Below are 13,936 nucleotides of genomic sequence, written 5' to 3'. Positions count from 1 at the left end.
GTTCCAGTCCTTGATTCATTATTCATTTCCCTGGAATGTCAGGTATATTATCCTCTTTGTCCCGTGTGAAGACTGCCACAAAGTAATTATTTATCAAGTCTGCCATTTCCTTATTTTGATTTGCAATATTACCCCATCTGTTTTTAAAGAGCCTGCATTACCCTTTTTCTTCAAATATAATTGTAAGAACTTCCTGCGTTAATCTTGATATCCTCGCTATTCGTACTCCCTTTTTGCAGCTCTTCCTTTGCTGTTCTTTATATCTCTCCCAGTCCCCTGGATCCACATTATCCTTTGCACTTTTGTACGCTCTTTCCTTTAGTTTTGTGTTCTCTCTCACCTCTTTTGTCGACCATAGCTGTTTTATTTGGTAAAGTAGAGCTCTTGCCCCTTAGGGGTATACACTGGTTCTCAATTAAGCTAAATTATTTTTTGAACACCACCCACTCTTCCTCTGTGGTTTTACCCGAGAACAGTTTTCTGTTGTCGGTCTCTGTCTCATCCCGTTAAAGTTAGCCTCACCAAAATCTAGAATCTTAGTAACTGTGTTACGATTCTCCTTTTCAAATGTAACATTGAATTCGCTCAGATTATTCGAGCACTGTTAGATAAATATTCCCTTATTGTTAGCTTATTAACTAAGTCTGGCTCATTCCTCACTTAAATCTTGTTGGTTCTGGAACATATTGCTCCAGAATACTACCTTGAATGCACGCTTGAAATTCGCTAACTTTCTGACATGAGCTCCTCTGATCTACCCAATCTAGATGACAATTAAAGTCTCCCATTAAAACAACTCTGCTTTTGCTACAAGCCTCTCTAATCTCCGAATTAATACATTCTGCCACTTCATTGCTGCTATCAGGAGGCCCCTCCCTAACATCTGTCTGAGGCTGAATCACACTGTTCGCAACCTTGGTGTCAGATTGGCCCCTGAAATGAGCTTCCGACCACATATCTGTGGCATAACAAAGACCGACTATTTCCACCTCCATAACATCACCTGGTTCCACCTCTGCCTCAGCTCATCCGCTGCTGAAACCCTCATCCATGCCTTTGTTACCTCTAGACTTGACTATTCCAACGCACTCCTGGCTGGCCTCCCACATTCTACCCTACTTAAACTTGAGGTCATCCAAAACTCGGCTGCCTGTGTCCTAACTCGCACCAAGACCCGATCACCCATCACCCCTGTGCTCGCTGACCTACATTGGCTCCCGGATAAGCAGCGCCTCAATGTCAAAATTCTCATCCTTGTTTTCAAATCCCTCCATGGCCTCGCCCCTCACTATCTCTGTAATCTCCTCCAGCCCCACAACCCCCACAGCCGAGATATCTGCGCTCCTCTAAATCTGCCCTCTTGAGCATCCCTGATTATAATCGCTCAACCATTGGAGGCCGTGCCTTCTGTTGCCTGGGCCTGAAGCTCTGGAATTCCCTGCCTAAACCTCTCCGCCTCTCTACCTCTCTTTCCTCCTTTAAGACGCTCCTTAAAACCTACCTCTTTGACCAAGCTTATGGTCACCTGCCCTAATTTCTCCTTCTGTGGCTCGGTGTCAAATTTTTTGTCTTAAAATACTCCTTTAAAGCGTCCTGGGACGTTTTACTACATTAAAGGCGCTATATAAATACAAGCTGTTGTTGCTGTTGCAGACAACTCTCATTACAGTTTTTTTAAGTCCTCCCTCATTCCTCAATTCTAAAGGTAGAGGGGGAAAAATTCGGTATCGCCCCATTTGGGGCGCAATTATCGGCCGGGCGCAAAGTTTAGCACCTGCCGCTAATAATCTCCTCCGACTGCAAACTTGGCTTTTATCGCCCCTGGAGGTGATTGGAGCGCTAAATCAGGCGCTACACACCTGTCTTAAGGCGCTAACACCGAGGAGCAAGGCGCTACCTCAGAGTGCTGGCGAAGCTCATGTGATGTCAGTCAGCAATGGAACACAGACACACTGGCGCCGGCCAGTTCTTAAAGGGGAGGGTCGATCTTGCTCTCCATCCACATCCTGCTCATAGCAGCCTTGAATCTCGGCCTGGAGAGACCTGTACATCAATTCTGCTGGAAAGAACAATGGAGAGGCCCAGGGAAAGAGCTCAGAGTGCAGCCCCCATAGTCTCTTCTAAATCGATACAAGGAAGGTCAAATCAAAATGAACCTGCAAAGTGCTGCTCAGTACCCAAAACTCCTTCACACAGCGTTGAATCTCTCCAGAAGTCTCTCTCTCTCAGAATGCGTGGTGCAAAAATGTCGCCGACAAAAAAAGGCAGGAAGTGGTCACCTTTAAATAGCGCTCCCCTAGTCCCTTCCCAACTGCAAAACGCTCTCTTCAACCTGTCGTTGCTAGCGGCAGGCGGAAAGGCAGGGGGCGCCACTCAATATCCGGCCCGGGGCGCTACCGGGGCGTTGCACACTCGACTGACATCACGATCTGCGGGCGCAGGAGAACGTGGCGGTAGTGTTTAGCGCCACCGCAAAATGTCTGGTCAATATCGTGAGCGGCACAAACATTGCCGCGCCCGGGATCTAGTTGCTTTGTGCCCCATTACTGCCCTCTTAAGGCGCTAACGGGAGGAGCAAACCAACCGAATTTCCCCAGCCGCACCCCCCCCCCCCCCCCCGAGTGTCTCCGCTTCCACCACTTCCGTCGGCAGGGAATTTCAGGCCCTCACCACTCGCTGCGTAAAAAAGATTTTCCTCACGTCCCCCTTGTATCTCTTGCCCAAAACCTTAAATCTGTGTCCCCTAGTCCTTGTACCATCAACTAGTGGGAACAGCCTTTCCCCGTCTAGCCTATCCAAACCCGTCATAATCTTGTACACCTCTATTAAATCACCCCTCAACCTCCTTTTCTCTAATGAAAACAAATCCAGCTTCTCCAACCTGTCCGTGTAGCTAAGATCCCCCATCCCCAGAACCATTCTGGTAAATCTCCCCTGCGCCCTCTCAAGGGCCTTCACTATATGCCTATCACTATCCTCCTCACTGTTCACTATACTTCCAAGTTTTGTGTCATCTGCAAATTTTGAAATTGTGCCCTGTACACCCAAGTCTAAGAAATACACAGACGTAGAAATAGATAGACACCCGAAGAAATACACATATAGAAACAGGCACACACACAGACATACATATACAGAGACACACAGGTAGAGATGTACACAAATATAGAAACAGACAGACGCACACGTAGAGAAATGGATAGATATAGAAACAGACAGACATTGATAAATATACATAGAGACGGACACACACACAGAAACACATACAGGAATACACAGACATAGAAATAGATAGACACATGTAGAGACATACGCACACAGAAACAGACATAGAGACAGGCAGAGAAACACACAGAGGAAAACAGAGACAAAGGGGGTGATTTTAGCTCAGGTGCGGGCTGTTGTCGTGTTATCTAAATTTCGTGTTTCCCACACGAATCTAAATGGGTGTGGGAGATTGATGTAATTTTAACTCAATTGGCCAATTGATTTCCAACGTGTGGGAAGCCTTTGCAAGGGGGTTTTTCATGACTGAAAGTCCCCTCCGATGACGTCATCACTGCTGCTGCAGTTAAGGTCCACAGCAAGCCTCGCTTCTTCTGCAGGCTTCCAAGCTTCCTCCATTTGGTGTCAGAGGGATCTGCAGGAGAGATGACAAGCGGGAGGGCAGGAGCAGCTCCTCGCTTTGACGAGGCAGCACTTCAGGCATTGGTGGATGGGGCTAGGGCCAACAAGGAGGTCCTGTTCCCTTCATCAGGGAGGAAGAGTCCTCCCACTCAGACCAAGGCTGTGTGGGTGCAGGTGGCTGAGGAGGTCAATTCCTTGGGAGTCACCCGCAGAACCTGGACACACTGCAGGAAAAGATTTCATGACTTTCTGCGCACTGGAAAAGTGAGTATGAATTTCCCATCACCCTCAAGCTGATCCCCATTGCCTTTCCTCACCAGCACTCAGCTTCAGCAATCTCTTCCTCCACATCTCACTTGACACTGACATCCATGCACCCTTACCCATTCCCTCTCTCTCTCTGCTCACATTCACATAACTATTCCACCATGCAGCCCTCACACTCCCTCTCATTCTGATGCTTTGAACACAACTGACAACACACAGGGAGGGCCCATGGTCTTGCCACCTCACTCCATCTTTGTCTGCTTCTAAGTATCTATGCAATGGATTCTCTACACTCACTCCTTCATTCTCACTCAACCTCCACTTGTCTCCCTCATTGCAGGAAAAGAGAGCTCACAACAAAAGAGAGCGAGCCAGGACAGGAGGAGGGCCACCCTCAATAGCACACCTGAACCCCTGGGAGGAGGCCATCCTGGAAATCATTGGTTTTGAGGATGATTTGCGCATGGGGGGTGGACAGACAGGTGCAACACAGCAAGCTGGTGACAGAGAAGTTTCCCATCACTCTCTTTGACATTGCATGAGTCGCTGATAATGATTGTCAAGCTGTGACAGATGGATTTATGAGCATCTGCAAAAAGCTATGTGCATGTAGCCTTGGCATCACATCTGTAACTCTTTCCTTTACTCCCCCACAGGACCATCACAAGCATCTGTCCCCCCTAGCCAGGAAGAAGAGTCTGAGCAGCCAGACTCCTCAGAGGAAGCTGCAACCTCTGAGGGCACAGCGTCACCAGAATTCTGCGCACCCAGCACCAGCGCAGACACTCACACCTCGGTGGGACCTTCGGGACATAGAGTAGTGTTGTCACCTGGTGTATCACAGCTCACAAGTGAGCATCAGCAGATTGTGGAGACAGGGACAGCAGTGGAGAGTCCTAGTCAGAGGGCGCAGGACTCTGCCAGCTTGGCTCAGCAGCATGTCGACCCTTTGCCTCTGGATCCATCCATGAGATCAGCGGTCATGGAACTCCAGGCACAGATGCAGGAGTCTCTGGCAGGTTTTGTCTCTAGGATCACTGCGAGTGTGGAGTGAATAGAGGAGTCCATAGCGAACATGAGCAGAGCCTTTGTGGAGTCATTGGCGCATGAACACGGAAAGGATATCTCCCTCCGTGTTAAGGCTGGCTACGGTGCAGGAGAGGATGGCTACGGTAGAGGAGAGGAGGGCTATGGCCATGGAGGAGCTTAGTCGCCAGGGTATGGAAAACATGGTCATTGTTCAGAATAGAATGACATCACTTGAGGGGCGATGGGCATCTATTGAACAGAGAAACCAGACCTTCATGGAAGTCCTTCTGAGCAGGACTGCCATTGCAGATACGGGTCCCCATGGCCCCCCTGATGTGTAGCAAGCTGCTCTCCAGCAACTTGCAGGTGCTGAGGGGGACCTGAACCATGAGAGGGAGGTTGGTGGCAGACCTCAAGGAAGTGGGTCTCCTCTCCAAGCGCTCACACTTCCACGCCACTGCAGAGCCCTCGGCCAGAGCCCCACCGGAGTCCACACCCTTGAGATAGGCGTCTCAACCCCTGCACAGCCGCAGGAGCAGCAGACTGTTGACGAGCCCTCACAGGCTCACAACCCCAGAGGATGCCCGCCAAAGGTGTCGAGACAGGAGCAGCAGGAAAGTGAGCAAGGGGCCTCCACATCCGCTGAAGCCACAGGGAAAGCACTATGTAGGAGCACGCGTAAGAGAAAAAGCACAAATAGTCACACGGGTAGTAACTTGGGTGAAATGTTGTGTTTATTGTAAAAATGCCATCAGTTGGTTCTTGTACATAAAAATTCTGATGGCAACTGTTGCAGTTGTGGCGTGTGTCATTTCACAAATGGGACTTTCACATTGAGGGCTTAGGATTACTTGCACTTGTCAGTATGCTGGTCAAATAGCTAGGAATCCGCAGGGTCTTGGCCATTGTCAATGCTCAGGTAAGAATCTGTGAAGCAAAAGTGTTTGATTGACTAGGCTAAGCAAATCTGGCCAGGATGATTGTGTTCCTTGCATCCCGGGCAGCAATGTTCCCGCGTAATGCTGCTGCTGGTTGATGGGCCTCTGCAGGATCTTCGTTTTCGCCCTCCTCCTCCTCTTCCTCTGAGGAGGATATGTGAGGAGCCACTTGGTCCTCAGGAATCTGCAAGCCACGACGCTGTGCCATGTTGTGAAGTGCGCAGCAAACGACGATGATTCTGGAGGCCCTGGCTGCTGAGTACTGCAGGGCTCCACCTGATCTATCAAGGCATCTGAAGCGCATCTTCAGCTAACCGATGGTTCGCTTGATTATGGATCTGGTGGACATGTGGCTGGAGTTGTAGCGTTCCTCAGCTTCGTTGGCTGGCCTCCTCAACTGCGTCATTAGCCACGTCCTCAGGGGATACCCCTTGTCTCCAAGTAGCCATCCGTTAAGTTGGTGTGGCGGACTGAATAGCGGAGGCACACTAGACTGGCGCAGTATGAAGGAGTCATGGCAACTGCCAGGGTACATGGCACAAACATGCAAAATTTCCTTCTTGTGGCCACACACCAGTTGAACGTTGAGGGAGTGGAAGCCCTTGCGGTTGACAAAAATACCTGGATTGCGATGGGATGTCCTAAGGGCCACATATGTGCAGTCAATGATGCCCTGCACCCTTGGAAAGCCTGCCAGGTGAGCTAATCCAACCGCTCGTGCCGTGACACTTGCTCGATCCTTGGTGAAATGGATGCGATTGTGCGCGAGGGCAAAGAGGGCATCGGTTACCTGCGTGATGCAAGTGTGTGCGGCCGCCTGGGAGATGCCGCTGATGATCCCTGGAATGAGCCTGAGGCAAAAAAGTTGAGTGCAGTGGTGACTTTGATGGCCACTGGTACGGGTTGTCCAGCTGGTCCTCTGGGCAGCAGGTCTTGCTGTAGCATTGCGCAGACGTCAGTCACTACCTGTCGCAAAAGTCGGAGCCACCTTTGGCACTGCTGCTCAGACATGTTGAGGTAGCTGACCCTGCGTCTGTAGACCCTGTTTGGGGGGTATCTTCTGCGCCGATGGGCTTCCAGGCGCTGGCCCCTTCTGGCCTGTGCAGCTTCAGGTGGGTGAGCAGCAGCCTGGCGCTCCTGCTGCTGCTGCTGTTGCTGTTGCTGCTGCTGTTCCTGGTTCTGCTGCTGCCACGGCTGGTGCTCGAGCTCCTCTAATGCCCAGAACGAAGGAAATAAATGGCTCCCATGCTTCTGGCATATGCCTCCGTTGAGGAAGCGCTGAGTGAAGGTGGCGAGAGGGGTTTCCCAGGAGGTCACAATGGAGATGGGTGTGAGGCACCAACCTTCCACAGGTGTGGTTAAGCCTTGTAAAAGTTGCCCCAGACCCGAGACCACGAAGTCCTGCCACCTGCAAATCATGGCTGATCAAATCTCAACTTTAATGGTTGACCTGCAGTTGAAAGTCACCAATGCAATAGTGCTCCCGCCAGGTTTCACATTCGTGATTCCCACCAGGCGTGGTTTACGTGGGAAAAGGGTTAAAATTGCAAAGGCCTGTTAAAATAGGATTATAGAGGCCATTTAATGGTAATTAACGGCCTTAAAGACCAGTCCCGCCTGTTGGGTGCGGGACGGAGTCGGGACCATCAGACACGCCTGAGTTAAAATTGCTCGGAGTCGGGAACCAGGCGGGGGGGGGGATCCCGCCCGCCATTTTTTGCGATTTTTAACCCCCCGCCCACCTCACGGCCTGCCTCACGGCCCAATGAAAAGCGAGGCCATAGTATCAGACAGACAGACACAGAAATAGATAGACGTGGAAGCAGACAGATACACACACAGAAATACATAGACATAGGATCAGACACACACACATAGCGAAATGGAAAGACAGAAATAGATAGACAGACACGCAGAGACATACATAGGCATAGAAACAAACCACACATACACAGTGAAATACACAGACAGACACACAATGAAATACACAGACATAGGAACAGACAGACACAGACAGGAAAATGCACAGACTCAGAAACAGACAGAGACATAGAGAAGTACACAGACAAAGAAACAGACAGACACACATGTACAAAAATACGCAGACACAGACAGGCAAAGACAGACGGACATAGACGCAGGCATACAGCACACATTCAGACGCACACAGACTGGTGCACACCGAGACACACGTATATATAAATAAACAAAAACACACAGATCTGCAGAGAAAACACACTTCCACACAAGCTTGTGCATACACATGCACATACATCGACAGGCACAGAGCTGCACATATACAGACAAAGTCAGATATACACACACATGGGTACAAACCAATACACAGACACAGTTACACAGACACACAGATGCATTCATATACAGGTGCACATGCAATCACACAGGCTGATAGAAATAGCCAGCCAAACAATCACACAGACAAAGCACATAACAACAGCAACTAGAATTTATACGGAGGGGGAAAAATTCATTCACGACCATTTTGGGTCGCTAATGTCGCCTGGGCACAAAATTTAGCGCCTGGCGAAAAATAGCGGCAGCAATCGGTAAATTCAGCTTTAACGCCCCAAGGAGGAGGTGGAGCGCTAATTCAAGCACTCCACTTCCTTCTTCGAGCGCTAACCCCGAATATCGGGGAGGTGCGTTCTGCAGCGCTACGCACTGGGCCACCTAGCGTTACCGCTTGGAAGGGCTGTTCCCCTCATTAAAGGGGGGGGCCCTACCTGGCCCACCGGGGAGCAGGGTGCCATGTCAGCAGCCCGGCAAACAAGAGGAGTGCGGGGCTGCCAGATCGCGGCATGAACCCCGCGTTCAAACAGGCAACAGGCCGCGACAAGTAAGTCGGACGATTTTTGTGTCCCCGCCCGCCACCTCCCCTTTACTTAGGGCCCCGCGAGCCTCCTGCTGCTCCAATCCCACCCCCTGAATCGGTCAGTATCATCGCCCGGCGGAGATTCAGGGGGCGTGTGCCAATTTTGCAGGCGGGGCGAAAACGGGGAGCTGTGCACGGATCGCCTGCACAGCAGAGCAGGGCGCTACCGGTTACCGCCGCCGCTAAACCCCCGCTGAATTTAGCAGGAGTCGTTAGCGGCGCCGCCCCGTGCGAAAAGTCGTTTGCGCCCCGTTAGTGCCCCCCCACCCTGGGTGCTAACGCGAGGCACAAATGCACCGAATTTCTTGCCCTGAGTCTTTTATGTAGTAAAACGTCCCAAGACACTTCACAGGATCGTTATCAAACAAAAATTGACAACGAGCCAAAAGAGGAGATATTAGGACAGGTGATCAAATGCTTGGTCAAAGAGGCTGGTTTCAAGGAGAGAGAGGTGGAGAGACGGAAAGGTTTAGGGAGGGGATTCCAGAGGTTAGGGCCCAGGCAGGTGAAGGCACGGCCGTCGATGGTGGAGTGAAGGAAATCGGGGATGCGCAAGAGGCCAGAATTGGAGGAGTGCAGAGATCTCAGAGTGTTATGGAGCCGGAGGAGGATACAGAGATAGGGAGGGGTGAGGCCATGGAGGGATTTGAACACAAGAAACAGAATTTTAAAACTGAGGCATTGCCAAACCACGAGCACAGGGGCTAAGGGGCGAACGGGACTTGGTGCGAGTTAGGACACGGGCAGCAGAGTTTTGGATGACCTCAAGTTTACGGAGGGTGGAAATGGGAGGCCTGCCAGGAGTGCGCAGGAATAGTCAAGTCTAGAGGTAACAAAGGCATGGAGGAGGGTTTCAGCAGCGGATAAGCTGAGGCAAGGGCCGAAATGGGAGATGTTACGGAGGTGGAAGTAGGCGGTCTGGGTGATGGAGAAGATATGGGGTCGGAAGCTCAGTTCAGGGTCTAATAGGACATCAAGGTTGCAAACAGTGTGGTTCAGCCTCAGAGAGTGGCCGGGGAGGGGGTTGGAATTGGTGGCGAGGGAACAGACATTCACAATACAAACAAGCACACAGACATAAACACACACAGACATGAACGCGTGAACACACCTACACAAATGCCCAGCAACACAGATAAACCCACAGATCGCAGCCCGCGTACTAACTTTCCGTCTGAGAGATTGATGCCTCCAAAGATGGGGTAGTCCTCGGGTGCAGGTTTCCCGTTGTGGTCCTCGTACAGGAAGACTGGTGAGCGGCCCAGCTCCACGCCCAACTGCTGCATGCCTTGGTCGCTGTAGAGGGAAAGCAGGAAAGCTTGCGATCCAACTTTCGGTTTCACCAACGCCATGATGGAGAAGTCCTCGGGGAACCGCGTGCCTGAGGGACGAGAGAATTGACAAAGGGCATCACAGACGCTCATCGTGGAGTGGGTGGAGATCTCATAGGCCAGAGCCAAGGGGAGCCCGGTGAAAGGAGTCACGGGGAGCCCGGTGACCGGAGTCACGGGGAGCCCGGTGACCGGAGTCACGGGGAGCTCGGTGACCGGAGTCACGGGGAGCTTGGTGACCGGAGTCACGGGGAGCTCGGTGACCGGAGTCAAGGGGAGCTCGGTGACTGGAGTCAAGGGGAGCTCGGTGACCGGAGTCAAGGGGAGCTCGGTGACCGGAGTCAAGGGGAGCTCGGTGACCGGAGTCACGGGGAGCTCGGTGACTGGAGTCAAGGGGAGCTCGGTGACCGGAGTCACGGGGAGCTCGGTGACTGGAGTAAAGGGGAGCTCGGTGACTGGAGTCAAGGGGAGCTCGGTGACTGGAGTAAAGGGGAGCTTGGTGACTGGAGTAAAGGGGAGCTCGGTGACTGGAGTCAAGGGGAGCTCGGTGACTGGAGTCAAGGGGAGCTCGGTGACTGGAGTCAAGGGGAGCTCGGTGACCGGAGTCAAGGGGAGCCCGGTGACTGGAGTAAAGGGGAGCTCGGTGACTGGAGTAAAGGGGAGCTCGGTGACTGGAGTCAATGGGAGCCCGGTGACCGGAGTCACGGGGAGCTCGGTGACCGGAGTCACGGGGAGCTCGGTGACCGGAGTCACGGGGAGCCCGGTGACCGGAGTCACGGGGAGCTCGGTGATCGGAGTCACGGGGAGCTCGGTGACCGGAGTCACGGGGAGCCCGGTGACCGGAGTCACGGGGAGCTCGGTGACCGGAGTCACGGGGAGCCCGGTGACCGGAGTAAAGGGGAGCTCGGTGACCGGAGTCAAGGGGAGCTCGGTGACCGGAGTCAAGGGGAGCTCGGTGACCGGAGTCAAGGGGAGCTCGGTGACCGGAGTCACGGGGAGCTCGGTGACCGGAGTCACGGGGAGCTTGGTGACCGGAGTCAAGGGGAGCTTGGTGACTGGAGTAAAGGGGAGCTCGGTGACTGGAGTCAATGGGAGCTCGGTGACCGGAGTCACGGGGAGCTCGGTGATCGGAGTCACGGGGAGCTCGGTGACTGGAGTAAAGGGGAGCTCGGTGACTGGAGTCAATGGGAGCCCGGTGACCGGAGTCACGGGGAGCTCGGTGACCGGAGTCACGGGGAGCTCGGTGACCGGAGTCACGGGGAGCCCGGTGACCGGAGTCACGGGGAGCTCGGTGATCGGAGTCACGGGGAGCTCGGTGACCGGAGTCACGGGGAGCTCGGTGACCGGAGTCACGGGGAGCTCGGTGACCGGAGTCACGGGGAGCCCGGTGACCGGAGTAAAGGGGAGCTCGGTGACTGGAGTCAATGGGAGCCCGGTGACTGGAGTCAATGGGAGCTCGGTGACTGGAGTAAAGGGGAGCCCGGTGACTGGAGTAAAGGGGAGCCCGGTGACCGGAGTCAATGGGAGCTCGGTGACTGGAGTAAAGGGGAGCTCGGTGACCGGAGTAATTGGGAGCTCGGTGACTGGAGTCAATGGGAGCTCGGTGACCGGAGTCACGGGGAGCCCGGTGACTGGAGTCAAGGGGAGCTCGGTGACCGGAGTAAAGGAGAGCTCGGTGACTGGAGTCACGGGGAGCTCGGTGACTGGAGTAAAGGGGAGCTCGGTGACTGGAGTCAAGGGGAGCTCGGTGACTGGAGTCAAGGGGAGCTCGGTGACTGGAGTAAAGGGGAGCTCGGTGACTGGAGTCAAGGGGAGCCCGGTGACTGGAGTCAAGGGGAGCTCGGTGACTGTAGTCACGGGGAGCTCGGTGACTGGAGTCAAGGGGAGCTCGGTGACTGGAGTAAAGGGGAGCTCGGTGACTGGAGTCAAGGGGAGCTCGGTGACTGGAGTCAAGGGGAGCTCGGTGACCGGAGTCACGGGGAGCTCGGTGACTGGAGTAAAGGGGAGCTCGGTGACTGGAGTAAAGGGGAGCTCGGTGACTGGAGTAAAGGGGAGCTCGGTGACTGGAGTCAAGGGGAGCTCGGTGACTGGAGTAAAGGGGAGCTCGGTGACTGGAGTAAAGCGGAGCTTGGTGACTGGAGTAAAGGGGAGCTCGGTGACTGGAGTCAATGGGAGCTCGGTGACCGGAGTCAAGGGGAGCTCGGTGACCAGAGTCAAGGGGAGCCCGGTGACTGGAGTAAAGGGGAGCTCGGTGACTGGAGTAAACGGGAGCTCGGTGACTGGAGTCACGGGGAGCTCGGTGACCGGAGTCACGGGGAGCTCGGTGACTGGAGTAAAGGGGAGCTCGGTGACTGGAGTAAAGGGGAGCTCGGTGACTGGAGTCAATGGGAGCTCGGTGACTGGAGTCAAGGGGAGCTCGGTGACTGGAGTCAAGGGGAGCTCGGTGACTGGAGTCAAGGGGAGCCCAGTGACTGGAGTAAAGGGGAGCTTGGTGACTGGAGTAAAGGGGAGCTCGGTGACTGGAGTCAAGGGGAGCTCGGTGACTGGAGTCAAGGGGAGCTCGGTGACTGGAGTAAAGGGGAGCTCGGTGACTGGAGTCAAGGGGAGCTCGGTGACTGGAGTAAAGGGGAGCTCGGTGACTGGAGTAAAGGAGAGCTCAGTGACTGGAGTCAATGGGAGCTCGGTGACCGGAGTCAAGGGGAGCTCGGTGACTGGAGTAAAGGGGAGCTCGGTGACTGGAGTAAAGGGGAGCTCGGTGACTGGAGTCAAGGGGAGCTCGGTGACTGGAGTAAAGGGGAGCTCGGTGACCGGAGTCACGGGGAGCTCGGTGACTGGAGTAAAGGGGAGCTCGGTGACTGGAGTAAAGGGGAGCTCGGTGACTGGAGTCAAGGGGAGCTCGGTGACTGGAGTAAAGGGGAGCTCGGTGACTGGAGTCAAGGGGAGCTTGGTGACTGGAGTAAAGGGGAGCTCGGTGACTGGAGTCAAGGGGAGCTCGGTGACTGGAGTAAAGGGGAGCTTGGTGACTGGAGTAAAGGGGAGCTCGGTGACTGGAGTCAAGGGGAGCTCGGTGACTGGAGTAAAGGGGAGCTCGGTGACCAGAGTCAAGGGGAGCCCGGTGACTGGAGTAAAGGGGAGCTCGGTGACTGGAGTAAAGGGGAGCTCGGTGACTGGAGTAAAGGGGAGCTCGGTGACCGGAGTCAAGGGGAGCTCGGTGACTGGAGTAAAGGGGAGCTCGGTGACCGGAGTCACGGGGAGCTCGGTGACCGGAGTCAAGGGGAGCTCGGTGACTGGAGTAAAGGGGAGCTCGGTGACCGGAGTCAGGGGGAGCTCGGTGACCGGAGTCACGGGGAGCTTGGTGACCGGAGTAAAGGGGAGCTCGGTGACCGGAGTCATGGGGAGCTCGGTGACTGGAGTCACGGGGAGCTTGGTGACTGGAGTAAAGGGGAGCTCGGTGACCGGAGTCACGGGGAGCTTGGTGACTGGAGTAAAGGGGAGCTCGGTGACTGGAGTAAAGGGGAGCTCGGTGACTGGAGTCAATGGGAGCTCGGTGACCGGAGTCACGGGGAGCTCGGTGATCGGAGTCACGGGGAGCTCGGTGACTGGAGTAAAGGGGAGCTCGGTGACTGGAGTCAATGGGAGCCCGGTGACCGGAGTCACGGGGAGCTCGGTGACCGGAGTCACGGGGAGCTCGGTGACCGGAGTCACGGGGAGCCCGGTGACCGGAGTCACGGGGAGCTCGGTGATCGGAGTCACGGGGAGCTCGGTGACCGGAGTCACGGGGAGCCCGGTGACCAGAGTCACGGGGAGCTCGGTGACCGGAGTCACGGGGAGCCCGGTGACCGGAGTAAAGG

The 13,936-nt window shown here is 54.3% G+C and overlaps 1 protein-coding gene across 1 annotated transcript in view; it reads right to left on the bottom strand.

Annotated features, from left to right (window-relative positions):
• LOC147095702 (collagen alpha-1(XI) chain-like) overlaps nt 1-13,936 on the bottom strand; it is a 126,961-nt gene that overhangs the window by 77,568 nt on the left and 35,457 nt on the right. Inside the window, exon 3 of the mRNA XM_085973695.1 lies at nt 9,922-10,135. Within this exon, the coding sequence (XP_085829821.1) occupies nt 9,922-10,135 (214 nt within the window). The remainder of the gene's footprint in view (nt 1-9,921; nt 10,136-13,936) is intronic.

This window comes from Somniosus microcephalus, unplaced genomic scaffold (assembly GCF_052327205.1).
Source record: "Somniosus microcephalus isolate GS21.2 unplaced genomic scaffold, FLI_Smic_1.0 unresolved_chr1, whole genome shotgun sequence".
Lineage (NCBI taxonomy): Eukaryota > Metazoa > Chordata > Chondrichthyes > Squaliformes > Somniosidae > Somniosus > Somniosus microcephalus.
This window is presented reverse-complemented; position numbering and strand designations above follow the sequence as displayed.